We start from the raw sequence: 22,578 nt of genomic DNA, 5'->3' as shown, positions 1-22,578 counted from the left end.
AATCAATTTTCTCAAAAAGTGTAAGGTCTATTTGAAAAAAATTTTTTCCTCTTGTTCCCACTGTTCTTCTTGACATTCCCTGCAATTTGGTGTTTCTGGTATTTAAGGGTGTTTAATTTTCCTACGGTCAGAAGGAGAATTTTAAAATCGATTTTGTCAAAAAGTATAAGGTCTTTTTGAAAAAAAAAAAATCTTCTTGTTCCCACTGTTCTTCTTAACATTCCCTGCAAATTTGGTGTTTTATCTTTTAAGGGGGCTGTGCTATAAAACGTTAAAGTCGGCGTGCAGACATTTTCGAAATGTCAGCAAAGCAGGGCTTAAAACGATAAATATTGTTCAGGCAGGACAAAAAAAGCAGGTTTTAAAACGATAAATATCGTTTTGACGGTCGGCGTCATTTTTTAACTTTATAAAACGATAAATATTGTTTAATAATGGTTTTCAATGAGGCGCCATTTTTATAGCGCCCGAGCCTGGTGCCATTTTTCACTGCTCCCGTTTTAATTGTACTATTGATGGGCAAGTTCTGATGCTTTTGCTTTTCTTCAGCACCACATATCACCTCTCACTTGCTGCTTTACTTTATCTACGCCATTTTCCCCCCATCTTTTTAACATTATTATATTTACCCAGAAGGAAGTCGGGGTATCTTTAAATCTCCCACCTAGGCTTCCCATTGGTACATTCTTCTGGAGCATAGTACTATGCTGAAAGATACCACAATGTACCGCACATTCTTCTGGAGCATAGTACTATGCTGAAAGATACCGCAATGTACCGCACATTCTTCTGGAGAAATGAGAACGCTACCTAAGGAGTATTCTCATTGGTCAAATCTGTGAACCAGTGAAAAGACCGGGTAGAAAATCCAAAGATGTTTAATGCCAGGGTCCCCTTCTTGCTGCACCTCACCACTATACTTATCATCCACAGAGCCCTGGCAAAAACATATTTGGAAGTAAACACCTTCTGGGGTTTCCTACTGGTGTTCTTGATTCAACAATGATAATCCTTCCTGCATAGAGCAATGTATTTCCTAATCATATTGATATACCGGGAAAATACTGAGCAGTTTTAAAATGGTACAAATTAGTGATGTGGTTACTAAGCATGTTAAGTGCTAACTCACCGAAATGTGTGGATGCTGCCTGCTTAACCATGCAACAGGGGAAAACAACTTGTCACGTTTAAAAAACTTGCTTGACCATTTACCTAGATAAGTGGTACAGTACTAACAGTGTCAGCTGTTTTTCAGTCCACCTGCTCACAGGATTGCCCAACTCAGCTATTCAACTCCATTACATACAAACAGAACCTATTTCCTAGTGGATTGTGATTCGTGGCCATTTTATGCATGTGATTTCAGATGTGGAATTGCAGCCTATTGAAATCAATAGGCTGCTTTGGAGTCGCATGCTGGCAAAATCATAACCAGTGCCGCAAATTTCCCCATCCATGATGCCCCCTACTCATTTTTGACTGCCCCCTCATATGTGCCTGTCTAGAACCGGCTCTGATCAGAACCCAATTTGTAAATTTGTTAGCTTGGTGAGTGCTGTGGCTTTGAGTTGTTGGATGAATACAGAACTTCACTGTGTTTAACCCCTTACTAGGTGTTAGATGTATCCTTCATGTATGATGCGTGTGCTAGCTTCTGCCTCTATTTTCAAGACATCTCTTGAATGAGTGAGCAATTCATGACAGTGAGTTCCCACTAACCAGGGTCTTCACCACTTTTTAAAATGAATTCACCCCTTTAAGTTTAAAGTGAACCTCCGGACTAAAAATCTACTCAGCAGAACTGAAAAGGCTTGGTGTTTCTTTAACAGTTTCACAGCATCAGAACTTTGGTTTTCTTACCAAAGCATCATTTTTAGCTGCATTTTTAGCTAAGCTCCACCCATCAAAGAAAAAAAGCCTGGGCTTTTTTCCCCTGATGCTGTGCAGAGCATGATGGGATTTCCTATGTTGTCATTCACGTTGCCTAGCAACTGGGAGAGGTGCTCAGGACACAGGACAGTTGGAACTGTGTCTCATGCTCCCTGTCACCTCCTTTCAACCAAAAAAATGGCTGCCCTCATGAAATCAAACATTTGCCTGTTCTTTGAAAACAGGGTGGGTAAGAGATTATATTACCTATCTATTTTAATTAACATAACTAATGTAACTTAATGACAGTATGTTTGTTTAGGCTGGAGTTCCTCTTTAAGTGATTGTTAAAGAGGTAATTTGACTTAATATGGAGGCAAGCATTGAAAATGCATTCAATTCAGTAAAGCAAACCATGATTATTACATGCAGCCAATGAAGCATCAGAACACAGCCCACTGCAGCCTGTTACTTCTTAACCACTTGAGGACCTAGGGCTTTCTACCCCTTAAGGACCGGCCACTTTTTTTCCATTCAGACCACTGCAGCTTTCACGGTTTATTGCTCGCTCATACAACCTACCACCTAAATGAATTTTGGCTCCTTTTCTTGTCACTAATAAAGCTTTCTTTTGATGCTATTTGATTGCTCCTGCGATTTTTACTTTTTATTATATTCATCAAAAAAGACATGAATTTTGGCAAAAAAATGATTTTTTTAACTTTCTGTGCTGACATTTTTCAAATAAAGTAAAATTTCTGTATACATGCAGCGCGAAAAATGTGGACAAACATGTTTTTGATAAAAAAAACCCCATTCAGTGTATATTTATTGGTTTGGGTAAAAGTTATAGCGTTTACAAACTATGGTGCCAAAAGTGAATTTTCCCATTTTCAAGCATCTCTGACTTTTCTGACCCCCTGTCATGTTTCATGAGGGGCTAGAATTCCAGGATAGTATAAATACCCCCCAAATGACCCCATTTTGGAAAGAAGACATCCCAAAGTATTCACTGAGAGGCATAGTGAGTTCATAGAAGATATTATTTTTTGTCACAAGTAAGCGGAAAATGACACTTTGTGAGGAAAAAAAAAAAAAAAAAAAGTTTCCATTTCTTCTAACTTGCGACAAAAAAAAATGAAATCTGCCACGGACTCACCATGCCCCTCTCTGAATACCTTGAAGGGTCTACTTTCCAAAATGGGATCATTTGTGGGGTGTGTTTACTGTCCTGACATTTTGGGGGGTGCTAAATTGTAAGCACCCCTGTAAAGCCTAAAGGTGCTCATTGGACTTTGGACCCCTTAGCGCAGTTAGGCTGCAAAAAAGTGCCACACATGTGGTATTGCCGTACTCAGGAGAAGTAGTATAATGTGTTTTGAGGTGTATTTTTACACATACCCATGCTGGGTGGGAGAAATATCTCTGTAAATGACAATTTGTTAATTTTTTTTACACACAATTGTCCATTTACAGAGATATTTCTCCCACTCAGCATGGGTATGTGTAAAAATACACCACAAAACACATTATACTACTTCTCCTGAGTACGGCGATACCACATGTGTGGCACTTTTTTGCACCCTAACTGCGCTAAAGGGCCCAAAGTCCAATGAGTACCTTTAGGATTTCACAGGTCATTTTGAGAAATTTCGTTTCAAGACTACTCCTCACGGTTTAGGGCCCCTAAAATGCCAGGGCAGTATAGGAACCCCACAAATGACCCCATTTTAGAAAGAAGACACCCCAAGGTATTCCGTTAGTAGTATGGCGAGTTCATAGAAGATTTTATTTTTTGTCACAAGTTAGCGGAAAATGACACTTTGTGAAAAAACACAATTAAAATCAATTTCCGCTAACTTTTGACAAAAAATAAAATCTTCTATGAACTCACCATACTCCTAACGGAATACCTTGGGGTGTCTTCTTTCTAAAATGGGGTCATTTGTGGGGTTCCTATACTGCCCTGGCATTTTAGGGGCCCTAAACCGTGAGGAGTAGTCTTGAAACGAAATTTCTCAAAATGACCTGTGAAATCCTAAAGGTACTCATTGGACTTTGGGCCCTTTAGCGCACTTAGGGTGCAAAAAAGTGCCACACATGTGGTATCGCCATACTCGGGAGAAGTAGTACAATGTGTTTTGGGGTGTATTTTTACACATACCCATGCTGGGTGGGAGAAATTTCTATGTAAATGGACAATTGTGTGTAAAAAAATCAAACAATTGTCATTTACAGAGATATTTCTCCCACTTAGCATGGGTATGTGTAAAAATACACCCCAAAACGCATTATACTACTTCTCCTGAGTACGGCGGTACCACATGTGTGGCACTTTTTTACACCCTAAGTACGCTAAGGGGCCCAAAGTCCAATGAGTACCTTTAGGATTTCACAGGTCATTTTTGTTTTAAGACTACTCCTCACGGTTTAGGGCCCCTAAAATGCCAGGGCAGTATAGGAACCCCACTAATGACCCCATTTTAGAAAGAAGACACCCCAAGGTATTCCGTTAGGAGTATGGTGAGTTCATAGAAGTTTTTATTTTTTTGTCACAAGTTAGCGGAAATTGATTTTAATAGTTTTTTTTCACAAAGTGTCATTTTCCGCTAACTTGTGACAAAAAATAAAATCTTCTATGAACTCACCATACTCCGTACGGAATACCTTTGGGTGTCTTCTTTCTAGAATGGGGTCATTTGTGGGGTTCCTATACTGCCCTGGCATTTTAGGGGCCCTAAACCGTGAGGAGTAGTCTTGAAACCAAATGTCGCAAAATGACCTGTGAAATCCTAAAGGTACTCATTGGACTTTGGGCCCCTTAGCGTACTTAGGGTGTAAAAAAGTGCCACACATGTGGTACCGCTGTACTCAGGAGAAGTAGTATAATGCGTTTTGGGGTGTATTTTTACACATACCCATGCTAAGTGGGAGAAATATCTCTGTAAATGACAATTGTTTGATTTTTTTACACACAATTGTCCATTTACATAGAAATTTCTCCCACCCAGCATGGGTATGTGTAAAAATACACCCCAAAACACATTATACTACTTTTCCTGAGTACGGCGGTACCACATGTGTGACACTTTTTTGCAGCCTAGGTGCGCTAAGGGGCCCAACGTCCTATTCACAGGTCATTTTGAAGCATTTGTTTTCTAGACTACTCCTCGCGGTTTAGGGCCCCTAAAATGCCAGGGCAGTATAGGAACCCCACAAGTGACCCCATTTTAGAAAGAAGACACCCCAAGGTATTCCGTTAGGTGTATGGCAAGTTCATAGAAGATTTTATTTTTTGTCACAAGTTAGTGAAAAATGACACTTTGTGAAAAAAAACTAATAAAAATTAATTTCCGCTAACTTTTGACAAAAAATTAAATCTTCTATGAACTCGTCATACACCTAACATAATACCTTGGGGTGTCTTTTTTTTCTAAAATGGGGTCACTTGTGGGGTTCCTATACCGCCCTGGCATTTTACAGGCCCAAAACCGTGAGTAGTCTGGAAACCAAATGTCTCAAAATGACTGTTCAGGGGTATAAGCATCTGCAAATTTTGATGACAGGTGGTCTATGAGGGGGCGAATTTTGTGGAACCGGTCATAAGCAGGGTGGGCTTTTAGATGACAGGTTGTATTGGGCCTGATCTGATGGATAGGAGTGCTAGGGGGGTGACAGGAGGTGATTGATGGGTGTCTCAGGGGGTGGTTAGAGGGGAAAATAGATGCAATCCATGCACTGGGGAGGTGATCGGAAGGGGGTCTGAGGGTTTGGCCGAGTGATCAGGAGCCCACACGGGGCAAATTGGGGCCTGATCTGATGGGTAGGTGTGCTAGGGGGTGACAGGAGGTGATTGATGGGTGTCTCAAGGTGTGATTAGAGGGGGGAATGGATGCAAGCAATGCACTGGCGAGGTGATCAGGGCTGGGGTCTGAGGGCATTCTGAGGGTGTGGGCGGGTGATTGAGTGCCCTAGGGGCAGATAGGGGTCTAATCTGATAGGTAGCAGTGACAGGGGGTGATTGATGGGTAATTAGTGGGTGTTTAGGGTAGAGAATAGATGGAAACACTGCGCTTGGGTGGTGATCTGATGTCGGATCTGCGGGCGATCTATTGGTGTGGGTGGGTGATCAGTTTGCCCGCAAGGGGCAGGTTAGGGGCTGATTGATGGGTGGCAGTGACAGGGGGTGATTGATGGGTGGCAGTGACAGGGGGTGATTGATGGGTGATTGATAGGTGATTGACAGGTAATCAGTGGGTTATTACAGGGGAGAACAGATGTAAATATTGCACTGGCGAATTGATAAGGGGGGGTCTGAGGGCAATCTGAGCGTGTAGGCGGTCGATTGGGTGCCCGCAAGGGGCAGATTAGGGTCTGATCTGATAGGTAACAGTGACAGGTGGTGATAGGGAGTGATTGATGGGTGATTGATGGGTAATTAGTGGGTGTTTAGAGGAGAGAATAGATGGAAACACTGCGCTTGGGTGGTGATCTGACAGCGGGTCTGCGGGCGATCTAATGGTGTGGGTGGGTGATCAGATTGCCCGCAAGGGGCAGGTTAGGGGCTGATTGATGGGTGGCAGTGACAGGGGGTGATTGATGGGTGATAGGTGATTGGCAGGTGATTGACAGGTGATCAGTGGGTTATTACAGGGAAGAACAGATGTAATTAATGCACTGGTGAATTGATAAGGGGGGGTCAGAGGGCAATCTGAGCGTGTGGGCGGGTGATTGGGTGCCCGCAAGGGGCAGATTAGGGTCTGATCTGATAGGTAAAAGTGACAAGTGGTGATAGGGGGTGATTGATGGGTGATTGATGGGTAATTAGTGGGTGTTTAGAGGAGAGAATAGATGTAAACAATGGATTTGGGAGGTGATCTGATGTCGGATCTGTGGGCGATCTATTGGTGTGGGGGGGTGATCAGATTGCCCGCAAGGGGCAGGTTAGGGGCTGATTGATGGGTGGCAGTGACAGGGGGTGATTGACGGGTGATTGATGGGTGATTGACGGGTGATTGACAGGTGATTGACAGGTGATTGACAGGTGATCAGGGGGATAGATGCATACAGTAAACAGGGGGGGGTGGTCTGGGGGGGGGGGTCTGGGGAGAATCTGAGGGGTGGGGGGTGATCAGGAGGGGGCAGGGAGCAGGGGGGGGGGATAAAAAAAAAAATAGCGTTGACAGATAGTGACAGGGAGTGATTGATGGGTGATTAGGGGGGTGATTGGGTGCAAACAGGGGTCTGGGGGGTGGGCAGGGGGGGGGTCTGATGGGTGCTGTGGGCGATCTGGGGCGGGGGGGGGGAGAAAATCAGTGTGCTTGGTGCAGACTAGGGTGGCTGCAGCCTGCCCTGGTGGTCCCTCGGACACTGGGACCACCAGGGCAGGAGGCAGCCTGTATAATACACTTTGTAAACATTACAAAGTGTATTATACACTTTGTATGCGGCGATCGCGGGGTTAACATCCCGCCGGCGCTTCCGTATAGCCGGCGGGATGTTGCGGCGAGCGAGCGGTGACAGGCGCCGGCGGAGGATCGCGTCACGGATGACGCGATCGCTCCGCCCATGCCCTTAAATGGACCGCCGCCTCTGTGGGTGAGGCCGTCCTGCAGGGCTCCACTTCCCCGCCGCCCCTGTGTAGTGGGCGGTCGGGAAGTGGTTAAAGGAACCCTAAACTGAGAGGGATATGGATGTTTCCTTTTAAACAATACCAGTTGCTTGGCAGTCCTGCTGATTTCTTTGGCTGCAGTAGTGGCTGAATCACACACCTGAAACAAGCATGCACATGCAGCTAATCCAGTCTGACTTCAGTCAGAGCACCTGATCTGCATGCTTGCTCAGGGGCTGTGGCTAAAAGTATTAGATACACGGGATCAGCAGGAGAGTAAGGCAACTGGTATTATTTTCAAAGAAAAAATCCATATGGTTCCCTTCAAAGTGCTGAAGACGTCAATCTGGAAATTGTCAATATTTCTATTTTCACTGGAATAATGACACATTTCCAATCAGACCAGACGATGTATGGGCATATCGACCAAGAGACAGATTTTTTTTTTCTAAACAAATCTGATCAGAGAGAGATCTGTTGTCTATACACTGCAGGTTGATTTCCAATCGATTTCAGCATGAAATCTCTAGGGAATCGGCCTTGTGACGCTGCATTCGCCGCTGTCCCCCCAATTTACAATGTGCCCCCCAGTCGGGCCAGTAAAAAAGGGCGCATATGGCTAATGGACAAACTAGGCGCCACCAAAGCCTGCAATGCAAAATATCGGCTATTGGGCGCACGACAGGAACAAAGGGCGCCTGAAAAATAGCGGTTGCAGGGATCGTGTTAACAAAAGTTCTGTTTTCGTTTACAGAATAAGGTTTATTACAAATATTGTTTACAAGTTCGTTTTAACTTTGTGGTTTACTTATTTTTTCGTTTTTTAAATTTCCCTTATAGGAGCTTTAACTTATTTTTCCGTTTTTAAATTTCGCTTTCGGGGCTGTAACAAGTAAATTTTCGTTTACACTTATTTTATCATTTAAAATTCGTTTTCATACGTATAATGCTTAAATGTCGTTTTGAACCTTGTTCTATTGGAAATATGTCGCTTTTGGTATTAACTTTGTTTTTTACACTTATAATGCGTTGATTATAGTTTTCTAATATATCGCTTTTAACATTACCGTTATTTTAAGATTTTTAATGCGTACGTAATTGTAAGGCTATCTATTATAATATATATATATATATATATATATATATATATATATATATTTATATCTTTTTCTATTTATAATATTATACATGTGTACGTGATTTTAACGCTATTTATTCTATTACAAATATATAAATTATTCTATTCATGTTATTTATAGTGAAGTATTTTAAGGATTAAATATATTATTGTTCATATGTGTGTAAGGGTGTTTGTGCAGTGGGGAAGGTAAGGGTTAGGCATGACCAGGGGGATGGTTAGGGCTAGGCACAACTAGGGGGATGGTTAGGGTTTGGCACCACCAGGGGAGATTAAGGGTTAGGCACCACCAGGGGGTGGTTAGGGTTAGGCACCACCAGGGGGTGGTTAGGGTTAGGCACCACCAGGGGGGTGGTTAGGGATAGGCACCACCAGGGGTGTGGTTAGGGTTAGGCACCACCAGGGGGTTGGTTAGGGTTAGGCACCACCGGGGGGGGGTTAGGGTTAGGCACCACCAGGGGGTTCTAGGGGTTAGGGATAGGTACAGGGAGGGTTCTGTGTGAGAGTAGGGATAGGTATAGTTACAGTACAATATACACCACCAGGGGGTGGTTAGGGTTAGGCACCACCAGGGGGCTGGTTAGGGTTAGGCACCACCAGGGGGCTGGTTAGGGTTAGGCACCACCAGGGGGGTTGGTTAGGGTTAGGCACCACCAGGGGGGTGGTTAGGGTTAGGCACCACCAGGGGGGGTCTTAGGGTTAGGCACCACCAGGGGGGGTGGTTAGAGCTAGGCACCACCAGGGGGGGTCTAGGGGTTAAGGATAGGTACAGGGAGGGTTCTGTGTGAGAGTAGGGATAGGTATAGTTACAGTACAATATTTGTAATATACACACTTTATTAAATTATGTATATTTACACAAAGGGGGGGGGGGGGGTCTAGGGGTTAGGGATAGGGAGAGCCTACACTAAGGTATAATTGCAGTAAAATACCTGTAAAATCTACCATTGTATTACAATGCTTAATAAACAAGTGTAAATATAATTTTTTGTTATAGATGCTATTTGACGTTTCAGTTCCGAATTCGTTTGTTGTTATAGACGATCTTTTTCCGTTTCATTTCTGTTTATTGAACCGATTTAGCACTATATTTTCGTTTATAAGCTATAAACGGAAAATATTGTTTTACATTACAACTTATAATTTCGGCTATATCCCGCGCCCTTTTTTCCAGGCGCCCTTTTTTGATACATGCCCCCCGGTGCAGTTTACTCTACCTGTCGGTGTCCGCCGCTGGCTCCGTGCTCTGTCCTAGGTCAACATACACGCGGCCCATGTGGTTGCTGTCGTCACACACACAACCACGTATATGCTTGGGGTTCCTTCATGTTTTTTGCTCATCCTGGTATTGCACGCCGTTACTGCCGCGCACCCGCTTGGGCTATTCTTTTACATTACAACTTATAATTTCGGCTATATCCCGCGCCCTTTTTTCCAGGCGCCCTTTTTTGATACACGCCCCCCGGTGCAGTTTACTCTACCTGTCGGTGTCCGCCGCTGGCTCCGTGCTCCGTCCTAGGTCAACATACACGCGGCCCATGTGGTTGCTGTGGTCACACACACAACCACGTATATGCTGGGGGTTCCTTCATGTTTTTTGCTCATCCTGGTATTGCACGCGGTTACTGCCGCGCACCTGATCGAGGGTAGCAGGAAAAAAGGGTGCCAGCAGCTAATGGATGAAAAAGGTGCCGTCATAGACTCTAATGCATTTATTGTTAATATGGAGCCCAAAGCAGAAAAAAGGGCACCCGATAAATATAGTTAACAACATTAAAACATTAAAGTTTTTGAAATATTAATATTTATTTTTAAATATTATTATCGTTTTAAAAATAGTATATATAAATATTATCGTTTTACAAATGTGCAACGTTATAGTTTTTGTCATATTATTTCGTTTGTATGTAGAGATTTTACGTTATCAAATATATTATCCTTTCTATGTGTGTAAGGGTGTATGTGCAGGGGGAGTGGTTAGGGTTAGGCACCACCCAGAGGAGGTTAGGGTTAGGCACCACCTGGGTGGGCGGTTAGGGTTAGGCACCACCAGGGGGGTGGTTAGGGTTAGGCATCACCTTAGGTTAGGTTTAGGCACCAGGAGGGGAGGGTTCTGTGTAATAGTAGAGTATTGTTGAATCATGTAACGATTTTTAAAGTTAATATCTTTTCCTTTTTATGTCCTGTCTGTTTTAAAATGGTATTATTATTATTATTATGGTAAATTACGTTAACAATGTTTATAGTTATTGAGATTTCATTATCCAGCCGGGCCCTTTTTCCTGGCGCCTTTTTTCATGCACCCCAATCAAGCATGTCGGCCCTACATCTTGCAGCATGTCTATTCGATACAAGCGGCCAATTTTTGCCCGAAATTGGTCGCATAGTCGATTGGGCATGCTCATGGTAGCACCAATTTTCATCTGATTAGATTATAATAATAAAATTGGATGGTCGATTGGCCGTTGAGTCGTCTGATGTATGGCCACCTTAAGTGTATGGCGAGCTTAAGATTTAGAATCTGCTGAATGTAACAGCTAATTCATTGCTACAATGATCACACACAAGCAGAATAAAATCTGATATTGTTCAATGTATTGCATTTGTGCTCAATCCTTGTTCCAATAAGAACAGTTTAAATGTCCGTGACATTTCAGATTGTATTTACCTTGGTATCTCTCATAACATCTGGCTCTGCACCAACAGACTGTGGAATAGGCGGCAAAAATGCTCCCTCTGGAAGCCGCTCTGTGTTTTCATTCTGTAGTCTCATAAGTTCTTGTTTGCCTGCACAGCAAAATACCAGATGATGAGTGCAAGATGAATAGGAAAAAAAGTAATACAAAGGCTAATTTACAAATTGTAGTCTTCATGATGTCTGCTTTAAATCTTAAAGAGACTCTATATAAAAAAAATTCCCCTGGGGGGTACTTACATCGGGAGGGGGAAGCCACAGGGTCTCAATTAGGCTTCTCCCATCCCTGTAGCTGCAGGCAATCCAGCGCTGGCTCCCTCGAATCCTCCGGCAATCCTCCCCCGACAAACCTGACAGGCTTGATATATTTACCTTGCCGGGATCCAGCGCAGGCACAGTAGCGGTTCTTCGCTTGGGCTAGGTGGAAATAGCCGAACCTGATCGTATCCGCTCTACTGTGCAGTTGCAAAAGGACTTGCGTCTGTGCAGTAGAGCGGATTGCTCGTGTTCGGATATTTCCGCCTAACCCAAGGGAAGAGCGTCTAGTGCATCTGCGCTGGATCGCGGGAGGTAAATATTTACATCGCCGCACTTTAGGGCACCCGGGCAGGCTAACGGAGGAACGGAGGAGGACGGGGGGAAGCCTCGTTAGGATCCAGAGGCTTCCCCCTCCCGAGGTAAGTACCCCCAGGGGACATTTTTCTTAATACAGGATTTCTTTAAATCTTTAAATCTTAAAGTGGATCTGAAGTAACCTAAAAAAGTTTCACTAACCTGGGACTTCTGCCAGCCCCCTGCAGCCGACCTGTGCCCGTGAAGTTACCAAACAATCCTCTGTTCCCCCGCTGTGGCTCACCTTCACTTCACGCAATTAGAGTGCACTGCTCCTGCGCGGCCCTAATCCTGTGCCTACGCAGGATTCTCCTGGCCACGTAAACGCGTATGGGGATATGCATGGCCAGGGCACAGTGGACGTCGACTTAGAAGTCGGCTTCCACTGCGTGAAGAAAAGTGAGCCGTGGTGGGGGCAGGGGGACGGAGGATCGGTCCAGGACGGCGTGGGCACAGGTTGACTGCAGGGGGCTGGCAGGAGCCCCGGGTAAGTGAAACTGTTAATATTTTAGGTTACTTCAGTCCTGCTTTAAAGAGACACTTAAGCCAGAAAAAAAAATAGTTTTACTCACCTGGGGCATCTACCAGCCCCCTGCAGCAGTCCTGTTCCCTCGCAGCCACTCACTAATCCTCTGGTCCCCCGCTGCCAGCTAGTACCGTTTTTGCCGACAGGCCCATCAGGACTGGCCACGCGTAGCTTTTTCCGCATTCCCGACCGTAATTAGTGCTATTGCGGGCCGCAACGCGTACAAAAATAAGCGTTGCCGCATTACGAACGCATAGATGTCGGCAGGGCCGGATTACCGACCAGGCAACAAAAGCAGTCGCTTGGGTCCCCATTCAGAGTCAAAAGGGCCCCATCAGCACATAAACCAGCCCTCGCCATCCTGTCAGCGGTGGCTGGATGGTATAATGGTTAAAGGGACTCTGAGTAGTGCAGTAACTATGGAAAGATGCATATCATTTTAAAGCTCTCTTTCTCCACTTTCCAATGATAGATAAACTGCCACCCTACGCCTTTTAGTTTTTGCTATTTTCGCTATCAAAATCACGGCCACAGCAATTTCGATCGCGAAAATAGCGAAAACTAAAAGGCGTAGGGTGGCAGTTTATCTATCATTGGAAAGAGGAGAAAGAGAGCTTTAAAATTATATGCATCTTTCCATAGCTACATTGTATTACACAGGACGAATTTTCTCCAAAGTTGGCAGCTCGATTCAGCACAATGCAATGAAATATAAGGAACCCAGGGGGATATAATTACACACATCATGCTGGTAGGTGTGAGGATGTAATTAATTAGTTGTGGGTATGCTTAAAGGCATACCCACAGGCACTGCTCGGAGTCCCTTTAAGGGCTCTGCCTGTGACACAGGAGACCAGGGTTCGAATCTCGGCTCTGCCTGTTCAGTAAGCCAGCACCTATTCAGTAGGAGACCTTAGGCAAGTCTCTCTAACACTGCTACTGCCTATAGGGCGCGTCCTAGTGGCTGCAGCTCTGGCGCTTTGAGTCCGCCAGGAAAAAAGCGCAATATAAATGTTATTTGTCTTGTCTTGTCAAATGATGCCGTGCGTTGTTGACTGTCTTCAGAGCCGGTCTCTCCTCCTAGGTCCCCCTCCTGCTACTGTGCGCTCTGCCACTGCCCACTCCTCCCTCCCTTCCCACAGAGAACCACAGCTGCAGCAAGAATGATAGCAGCAGATGGCAAACGCTCACTCACCTATTCATGATCCAAGCGATAGAGATCCCATCATCTGAAACCCATCTGTCTCTTCTACAGTGCAGCCGCTCGCTCTGAACTTCCTGATTCTCAGATCAGACAGGAAGTAGGAAGTAGTAATAGTAGTAGTAACAGAGCGGCAGCACTCTAGAGGAGACAGATGGGCTCCGGATGACGGGACCTCTATTGCTTGGATCGCAATAGGTGGATGTGAGTCATCTGGTGCTGTCATTCTCCCCCGCTGCAGCTGCCTTCTCTGTTGGACTATCGTATTCACTGGGATGGAGGCTGCATGGTGGCTGTCTAGTTTGGGAGGAAATCGGTTGTTCGGTGGTGGGGGTGGTTATGTAATTCTGTCTTGGGAACGGCTTCCGGTTTTGCGGTGTCCAGAGCTTTCTGCTATTGCCAGGCTGGAGATGCAGGGGGAAAGTGCTGCTGCTGTGATATCTGGCGCCCTCTTCACAGGGGTGCCCCAGCCCCTGAGTGCAAATGTCCCAGCCATTCATCTCTCACTCTGCATTTTGCCGCTGCTATTCCCTGCATTGTGCACCCACAGAGGAAAGCGGGCTGTTGCCCATAGCAACCAGTAGCTCGGCTTCCCCGGTGTGTGCGGCATGCTGCTGTGCAGCTGCATCTTCTGATTCTATTACGACATGATGGGGGGGGGGGGCCCAAATCATTTACTTTGCTTAGGGCCCCATTTAGCCTTAATCCGGCTCTGGATGTCGGCAAAAACGAAACTAGCTGGCAGCGGGGGACCAGAGGATTATTGAGTGACTGCGAGGGCACAGGACTGCTGCAGGGGGCTGGTAGAAGCCCCAGGTGAATAAAACTCATTTTTTTTCTGGCTTAAGGTTCACTTTAAGGCTAGGTTCACAGTGGTCATAACTCATGTGTAATAATGACTTTGAACTGCAATGGAGATTGGCTGTAGACTTTAATACAAAGCCTGCACACGATCTGTTACTGTGACCAGGCCCATAGAATTGTATGGGCAGTGAGTTGTCTTGTAGATTTTATCTGCATCGCAACTGAACACTGTGAACAGGGCCTCAGGTTCCATGCCCAGATAATGCATTGCTTGTTAGGTGCCATACATACAGTATGTGATCTCTTTGGGATGCTATGAGGGCTAGGTTTACAGTGCTCAGTTGTATTGCAGAATAATTCTGCATGTCTGCTCACTGCCCATACAATTCCCAGGGGCTGTTCACAGTACTACGATGTAAGAGTTCTACGGTGTAAGAGATTCTAACTCGCTGCATGCAGGCTATGTATTAATGTCTATGCCCAGTCTCCATTGCAGTTCACACTTGCGTTATGCAACTGATCACTGTGAACCTAGTCAATCTGACAGTATGAGTCCCAAGAAAGCCCTGCACAAATCCGTGACAAGACCTATAAACATGCAAAGACTCAATCCCACGGGGGACAGTTCAGGGCTGAGTCGTGTACAGATGCCTCACGTTATGTCTTAACCACTTGAGGACCTAGGGCTTTCTACCCCTTAAGGACCGGCCACTTTTTTTCCATTCAGACCACTGCAGCTTTCACGGTTTATTGCTCGCTCATACAACCTACCACCTAAATGAATTTTGGCTCCTTTTTTTGTCAGTAATAAAGCTTTCTTTTGGTGCTATTTGATTCAGTGCTGGGCCGAAATTACGCATTAGCGTAATTACGCATCGTAATTCACTACAAATGCACCGTAAGCGTTACGTGTAAGGTTACGGTATTACGCGAAAGGGTTACGTTTTACGCGTAACAAATTACGCGTAAGACAGTAAACTCCCATTGAAATTACACAGTCTGCCGTAATCGCGTAATATTACGCTCCCGTATAATATAAAAAAGCCGCCGACTTTAAGGGTTAATAGCAAAGCCCCCTTAAGTGCTAAGAGCCTCAAATTTGGAGAATATATTAAGGAGATCAGAAGGAATAAGAGGAAAATTTTTTTTTTCAAAAAGACCTTATAGTTTTTGAGAAAATCGATGTTAAAGTTTCAAAGGAAAAATATATACATTTAAAAACCCGCCGACTTTAACGGTTAATAGCAAAGTCTGCTTAAAATTTAGGAACACCAAATTCACAGGGTATATTAAGGGGATCAGTGGGAATAAGAGGAAAATTTTTTTTTTCAAAAAGACCTTATAGTTTTTGAGAAAATCGATTTTTAAGTTTCAAGGGCGAAAATGTCTTTTAAATGCGGAAAATGTCAGGTTTTTTTGCACAGGTAACAATAGTGTTTTATTTTCATAGATTTCCCCAAGTGGGAAGAGTTTTACTTACTTCGTTCTGAGTGTGGGAAATATAAAAAAAAAACGACGTGGGGTCCCCCCTCCCAGACCTCTTTAACCCCTTGTCCCCCATGCAGACTGGGATAGCCAGAATGCGGAGCACCGGCCGCGTAGTGCTCTGCACCCTGACTATACCAGCCCGCATGGTCCATGGATTGGGGGGTCTCGGAAGGGGAGGGGCAGCCAAGCTTTCCCCTCCCCCTCCGAGCCCTTGTCCAATCCAAGGACAAGGGGCTCTTCTCCACCTCCGATGGGCGGTGGAGGTGGAGGCCGCGATTTCCTGGGGAGGGGTTCATGGTGGCATCTGGGAGTCCCCTTTAAAAAGGGGTCCCCCAGATGCCCACCCCCCTCCCAGGAGAAATGAGTATAGAGGTACTTGTAGTACCCCTTACCCATTTCCTTTAAGAGTTAAAAGTAAATAAACACACAAACACATAGAAAAAGTATTTTAATTGAACAAAAAACATAACCACGAAAAAAGTCCTTTAATATTCTTAATTAACCATTAATACTTACCTGTCCCTTTAAAAGCCAGTTCCCACGCAATATCCTCGGAAATATACTAATCAGTTACAATGTAACAAAGTTATTACAATGTAACAACTTTGTTACATTGTAACTACGCCGCACCCGACGTCACTCACCGCCGCCGCCGCCGCCGTGTCTGTGCTGCAGGACCCGACAGAGCTCTGAGCTATAGCTCAGAGCTCTCTAAGCATCTTTGTATTTGGGCTCCAAGGAGCCCCATTGGTCCTTAGCAGACCAATGGGGTTCCTTCTGATTTGAAGGAACCCCATTGGTCTGCTAAGGACCAATGGGGCTCCTTGGAGCCCAAATACAAAGATGCTTTCGAGAGCTCTGAGCTAATATAGCTCAGAGCTCTGTCGGGTGAAGGGACGCTAAGTCCCCGCCGGCTCCGCTGCCCTCCCCGCCTCTCCCACATGTCACCTATATACATGCTGGCACCCATGGGTGCCAGCATGTATATGAGTGACAGGTGTGGGCGGAGTGGACGGCGGGAGCCGGCGGGGACTAGCGTGTATGCGGCGGCCGGCGGGTGAGCGGCGAGTGTCGTCGGGTGCGGTGGTGTTACAAAGTAACAAAGTTGTTACATTGTAATAACTTTGTTACATTGTAACTGATTAGTATATTTCCGAGGATATTGCGTGGGAACTGGCTTTTAAAGGGACAGGTAAGTATTAATGGTTAATTAAGAATATTAAAGGACTTTTTTCGTGGTTATGTTTTTTGTTCAATTAAAATACTTTTTCTATGTGTTTGTGTGTTTATTTACTTTTAACTCTTAAAGGAAATGGGTAAGGGGTACTACAAGTACCTCTATACTCATTTCTCCTGGGAGGGGGGTGGGCATCTGGGGGACCCCTTTTTAAAGGGGACTCCCAGATGCCACCATGAACCCCTCCCCAGGAAATCGCGGCCTCCACCTCCACCGCCCATCGGAGGTGGAGAAGAGCCCCTTGTCGTTGGATTGGACAAGGGCTCGGAGGGGGAGGGGAAAGCTTGGCTGCCCCTCCCCTTCCGAGACCCCCCAATCCATGGACCATGCGGGCTGGTATAGTCAGGGTGCGGAGCCCCACGCGGCCGGTGCTCCGCATTCTGGCTATCCCAGTCTGCATGGGGGACAAGGGGTTAAAGAGGTCTGGGAGGGGGGACCCCACGTCGTTTTTTTTTTATATTTCCCACACTCAGAACGAAGTAAGTAAAACTCTTCCCACTTGGGGGAATCTATGAAAATAAAACACTATTGTTACCTGTGCAAAAAAACCTGACATTTTCCGCATTTAAAAGACATTTTCGCCCTTGAAACTTAAAAATCGATTTTCTCAAAAACTATAAGGTCTTTTTGCAAAAAAATTTTTTCCTCTTATTCCCACTGATCCCCTTAATATACCCTGTGAATTTGGTGTTCCTAAATTTTAAGCAGGCTTTGCTATTAACCGTTAAAGTCGGCGGGTTTTTAAATGTATATATTTTTCCTTTGAAACTTTAACATCGATTTTCTCAAAAACTATAAGGTCTTTTTGAAAAAAAAATTTTTCCTCTTATTCCTTCTGATCTCCTTAATATATTCTCCAAATTTGAGGCTCTTAGCACTTAAGGGGGCTTTGCTATTAACCCTTAAAGTCGGCGGCTACCTAACATTGATCCATGCGTCAACTCTTCCGCTTGGCAGCATGACCTTACGCATTAATTGCTAGTAGGATTTTACGCGTAAGCCTATAACGTAATAACCTGAATTACGGTATACTTACGCGTAATTGCGTAAGTGCTATGCGTAATTATAGACATGTACCGAAATTGAATGTCTATGCCGTAAGCGTAATTTCGTAATGCGTAATAGCGTAAAATTACGCGTAATGATCCGTAAGCGTAGCTTTCTCCATTATGACCAGCACTGATTTGATTGCTCCTGCGATTTTTACTTTTTATTATATTCATCAAAAAAGACATGAATTTTGGCAAAAAAATGATTTTTTTAACTTTCTGTGCTGACATTTTTCAAATAAAGTAAAATTTCTGTATACATGCAGCGCGAAAAATGTGGACAAACATGTTTTTGATAAAAAAAAACCCATTCAGTGTATATTTATTGGTTTGGGTAAAAGTTATAGCGTTTACAAACTATGGTGCAAAAAGTGAATTTTCCCATTTTCAAGCATCTCTGACTTTTCTGACCCCCTGTCATGTTTCATGAGGGGCTAGAATTCCAGGATAGTATAAATACCCCCCAAATGACCCCATTTTGTAAAGAAGACATCCCAAAGTATTCACTGAGAGGCATAGTGAGTTCATAGAAGATATTATTTTTTGTCACAAGTAAGCGGAAAATGACACTTTGTGAGAAAAAAAAAAAAAGTTTCCATTTCTTCTAACTTGCGACAAAAAAAAATGAAATCTGCCACGGACTCACCATGCCCCTCTCTGAATACCTTGAAGGGTCTACTTTCCAAAATGGGGTCATTTGTGGGGTGTGTTTACTGCTGTCCTGACATTTTGGGGGGGTGCTAAATTGTAAGCACCCCTGTAAAGCCTAAAGGTGCTCATTGGACTTTGGACCCCTTAGCGCAGTTAGGCTGCAAAAAAGTGCCACACATGTGGTATTGCCGTACTCAGGAGAAGTAGTATAATGTGTTTTGGGGTGTATTTTTACACATACCCATGCTGGGTGGGAGAAATATCTCTGTAAATGACAATTTGTTAATTTTTTTTTACACACAATTGTCCATTTACAGAGATCTTTCTCCCACTCAGCATGGGTATGTGTAAAAATACACCACAAAACACAGTATACTACTTCTCCTGAGTACGGCGATACCACATGTGTGGCACTTTTTTGCACCCTAACTGCGCTAAAGGGCCCAAAGTCCAATGAGTACCTTTAGGATTTCACAGGTCATTTTGAGAAATTTCGTTTCAAGACTACTCCTCACGGTTTAGGGCCCCTAAAATGCCAGGGCAGTATAGGAACCCCACAAATGACCCCATTTTAGAAAGAAGACACCCCAAGGTATTCCGTTAGGAGTATGGTGAGTTCATAGAAGATTTTATTTTTTGTCAAAAGTTAGCGGAAAATGACACTTTGTGAAAAAACACAATTAAAATCAATTTCCGCTAACTTGTGACAAAAAATAAAATCTTCTATGAACTCGCCATACTACTAACGGAATACCTTGGGGTGTCTTCTTTCTAAAATGGGGTCATTTGTGGGGTTCCTATACTGCCCTGGCATTTTAGGGGCCCTAAACCGTGAGGAGTAGTCTTGAAATGAAATTTCTCAAAATGACCTGTGAAATCCTAAAGGTACTCATTGGACTTTGGGCCCTTTAGCGCACTTAGGGTGCAAAAAAGTGCCACACATGTGGTATCGCCATACTCGGGAGAAGTAGTACAATGTGTTTTGGGGTGTATTTTTACACATACCCATGCTGGGTGGGAGAAATACCTCTGTAAATGGACAATTGTGTGTAAAAAAAATCAAAAGATTGTCATTTACAGAAGTATTTCTCCCACCCAGCATGGGTATGTGTAAAAATACACCCCAAAACACATTATACTACTTCTCCCGAGTACGGCGATACCACATGTGTGGCACTTTTTTGCACCCTAACTGCACTAAGGGGCCCAAAGTCCAATGAGTACCTTTAGGATTTCACAGGTCATTTTTGTTTCAAGACTACTCCTCGCGGTTTAGGGCCCCTAAAATGCCAGGGCAGTATAGGAACCCCACTAATGACCCCATTTTAGAAAGAAGACACCCCAAGGTATTCCGTTAGGAGTATGGTGAGTTTATAGAAGTTTTTATTTTTTTGTCACAAGTTAGCGGAAATTGATTTTAATAGTTTTTTTTCACAAAGTGTCATTTTCCGCTAACTTGTGACAAAAAATAAAATCTTCTATGAACTCACCATACTCCGTACGGAATACCTTTGGGTGTCTTCTTTCTAGAATGGGGTCATTTGTGGGGTTCCTATACTGCCCTGGCATTTTAGGGGCCCTAAACCGTGAGGAGTAGTCTTGAAACCAAATGTCGCAAAATGACCTGTGAAATCCTAAAGGTACTCATTGGACTTTGGGCCCCTTAGCGTACTTAGGGTGTAAAAAAGTGCCACACATGTGGTACCGCCGTACTCAGGAGAAGTAGTATAATGCGTTTTGGGGTGTATTTTTACACATACCCATGCTAAGTGGGAGAAATATCTCTGTAAATGACAATTGTTTGATTTTTTTACACACAATTGTCCATTTACATAGAAATTTCTCCCACCCAGCATGGGTATGTGTAAAAAATACACCCCAAAACACATTATACTACTTTTCCTGAGTACGGCGGTACCACATGTGTGACACTTTTTTGCAGCCTAGGTGCGCTAAGGGGCCCAACGTCCTATTCACAGATCATTTTGAAGCATTTGTTTTCTAGACTACTCCTCGCGGTTTAGGGCCCCTAAAATGCCAGGGCAGTATAGGAACCCCACAAGTGACCCCATTTTAGAAAGAAGACACCCCAAGGTATTCCGTTAGGTGTATGGCGAGTTCATAGAAGATTTTATTTTTTGTCACAAGTTAGTGAAAAATGACACTTTGTGAAAAAAAACCAATAAAAATTAATTTCCGCTAACTTTTGACAAAAAATAAAATCTTCTATGAACTCGTCATACACCTAACAGAATACCTTGGGGTGTCTTTTTTTCTAAAATGGGGTCACTTGTGGGGTTCCTATACCGTCCTGGCATTTTACAGGCCCAAAACCGCGAGTAGTCTGGAAACCAAATGTCTCAAAATGACTGTTCAGGGGTATAAGCATCTGCAAATTTTGATGACAGGTGGTCTATGAGGGGGCGAATTTTGTGGAACCGGTCATAAGCAGGGTGGCCTTTTAGATGACAGGTTGTATTGGGCCTGATCTGATGGATAGGAGTGCTAGGGGGGTGACAGGAGGTGATTGATGGGTGTCTCAGGGGGTGGTTAGAGGGGAAAATAGATGCAATCAATGCACTGGGGAGGTGATCGGAAGGGGGTCTGAGGGGGATCTGAGGGTTTGGCCGAGTGATCAGGAGCCCACACGGGGCAAATTGGGGCCTGATCTGATGGGTAGGTGTGCTAGGGGGTGACAGGAGGTGATTGATGGGTGTCTCAAGGTGTGATTAGAGGGGGGAATAGATGCAAGAAATGCACTGGCGAGGTGATCAGGGCTGGGGTCTGAGGGCATTCTGAGGGTGTGGGCGGGTGATTGAGTGCCCTAGGGGCAGATAGGGGTCTAATCTGATAGGTAGCAGTGACAGGGGGTGATTGATGGGTAATTAGTGGGTGTTTAGGGTAGAGAATAGATGGAAACACTGCGCTTGGGTGGTGATCTGATGTCGGATCTGCGGGCGATCTATTGGTGTGGGTGGGTGATCAGTTTGCCCGCAAGGGGCAGGTTAGGGGCTGATTGATGGGTGGCAGTGACAGCGGGTGATTGATGGGTGGCAGTGGCAGGGGGTGATTGATGGGTGGCAGTGACAGGGGGTGATTGATGGGTGATAGGTGATTGGCAGGTGATTGACAGGTGATCAGTGGGTTATTACAGGGAAGGACAGATGTAAATATTGCACTGGCGAATTGATAAGGGGGGGTCTGAGGGCAATCTGAGCGTGTAGGCGGGTGATTGGGTGCCCGCAAGGGGCAGATTAGGGTCTGATCTGATGGGTTACAGTGACAGGTGGTGATAGGGGGTGATTGATGGGTAATTAGTGGGTGCTTAGAGGAGAGAATAGATGTAAACGCTGCGCTTGGGTGGTGATCTGATGTCGGATCTGCGGGCGATCTATTGGTGTGGGTGGGTGATCAGATTGCCCGCAAGGGGCAGGTTAGGGGCTGATTGTTGGGTGGCATGACAGGGGGTGATTGATGGGTGATAGGTGATTGGCAGGTGATTGACAGGTGATCAGTGGGTTATTACAGGGAAGGACAGATGTAATTAATGCACTGGCGAATTGATAAGGTGGGGGGGTCTGAGGGCAATCTGAGCGTGTGGGCGGGTGATTGGGTGCCCGCAAGGGGCAGATTAGGGTCTGATCTGATAGGTAACAGTGACAGGTGGTGATAGGGGGTGATTGATGGGTGATTGATG

General features: G+C 44.8%; 1 protein-coding gene across 2 annotated transcripts in view; it reads right to left on the bottom strand.

Moving 5' to 3' along the window:
- The window catches only part of KIAA2012 (KIAA2012 ortholog), a 331,067-nt gene that overhangs the window by 212,185 nt on the left and 96,304 nt on the right, over positions 1–22,578 (bottom strand). For both annotated transcript variants that reach the window (XM_068245108.1, XM_068245109.1), the window contains exon 7: positions 11,287–11,405. In XM_068245108.1, the coding sequence (XP_068101209.1) occupies positions 11,287–11,405 (119 nt within the window). The remainder of the gene's footprint in view (positions 1–11,286; positions 11,406–22,578) is intronic.

Source organism: Hyperolius riggenbachi, chromosome 7, assembly GCF_040937935.1.
Source record: "Hyperolius riggenbachi isolate aHypRig1 chromosome 7, aHypRig1.pri, whole genome shotgun sequence".
Taxonomy (NCBI): domain Eukaryota; kingdom Metazoa; phylum Chordata; class Amphibia; order Anura; family Hyperoliidae; genus Hyperolius; species Hyperolius riggenbachi.
This window is presented reverse-complemented; position numbering and strand designations above follow the sequence as displayed.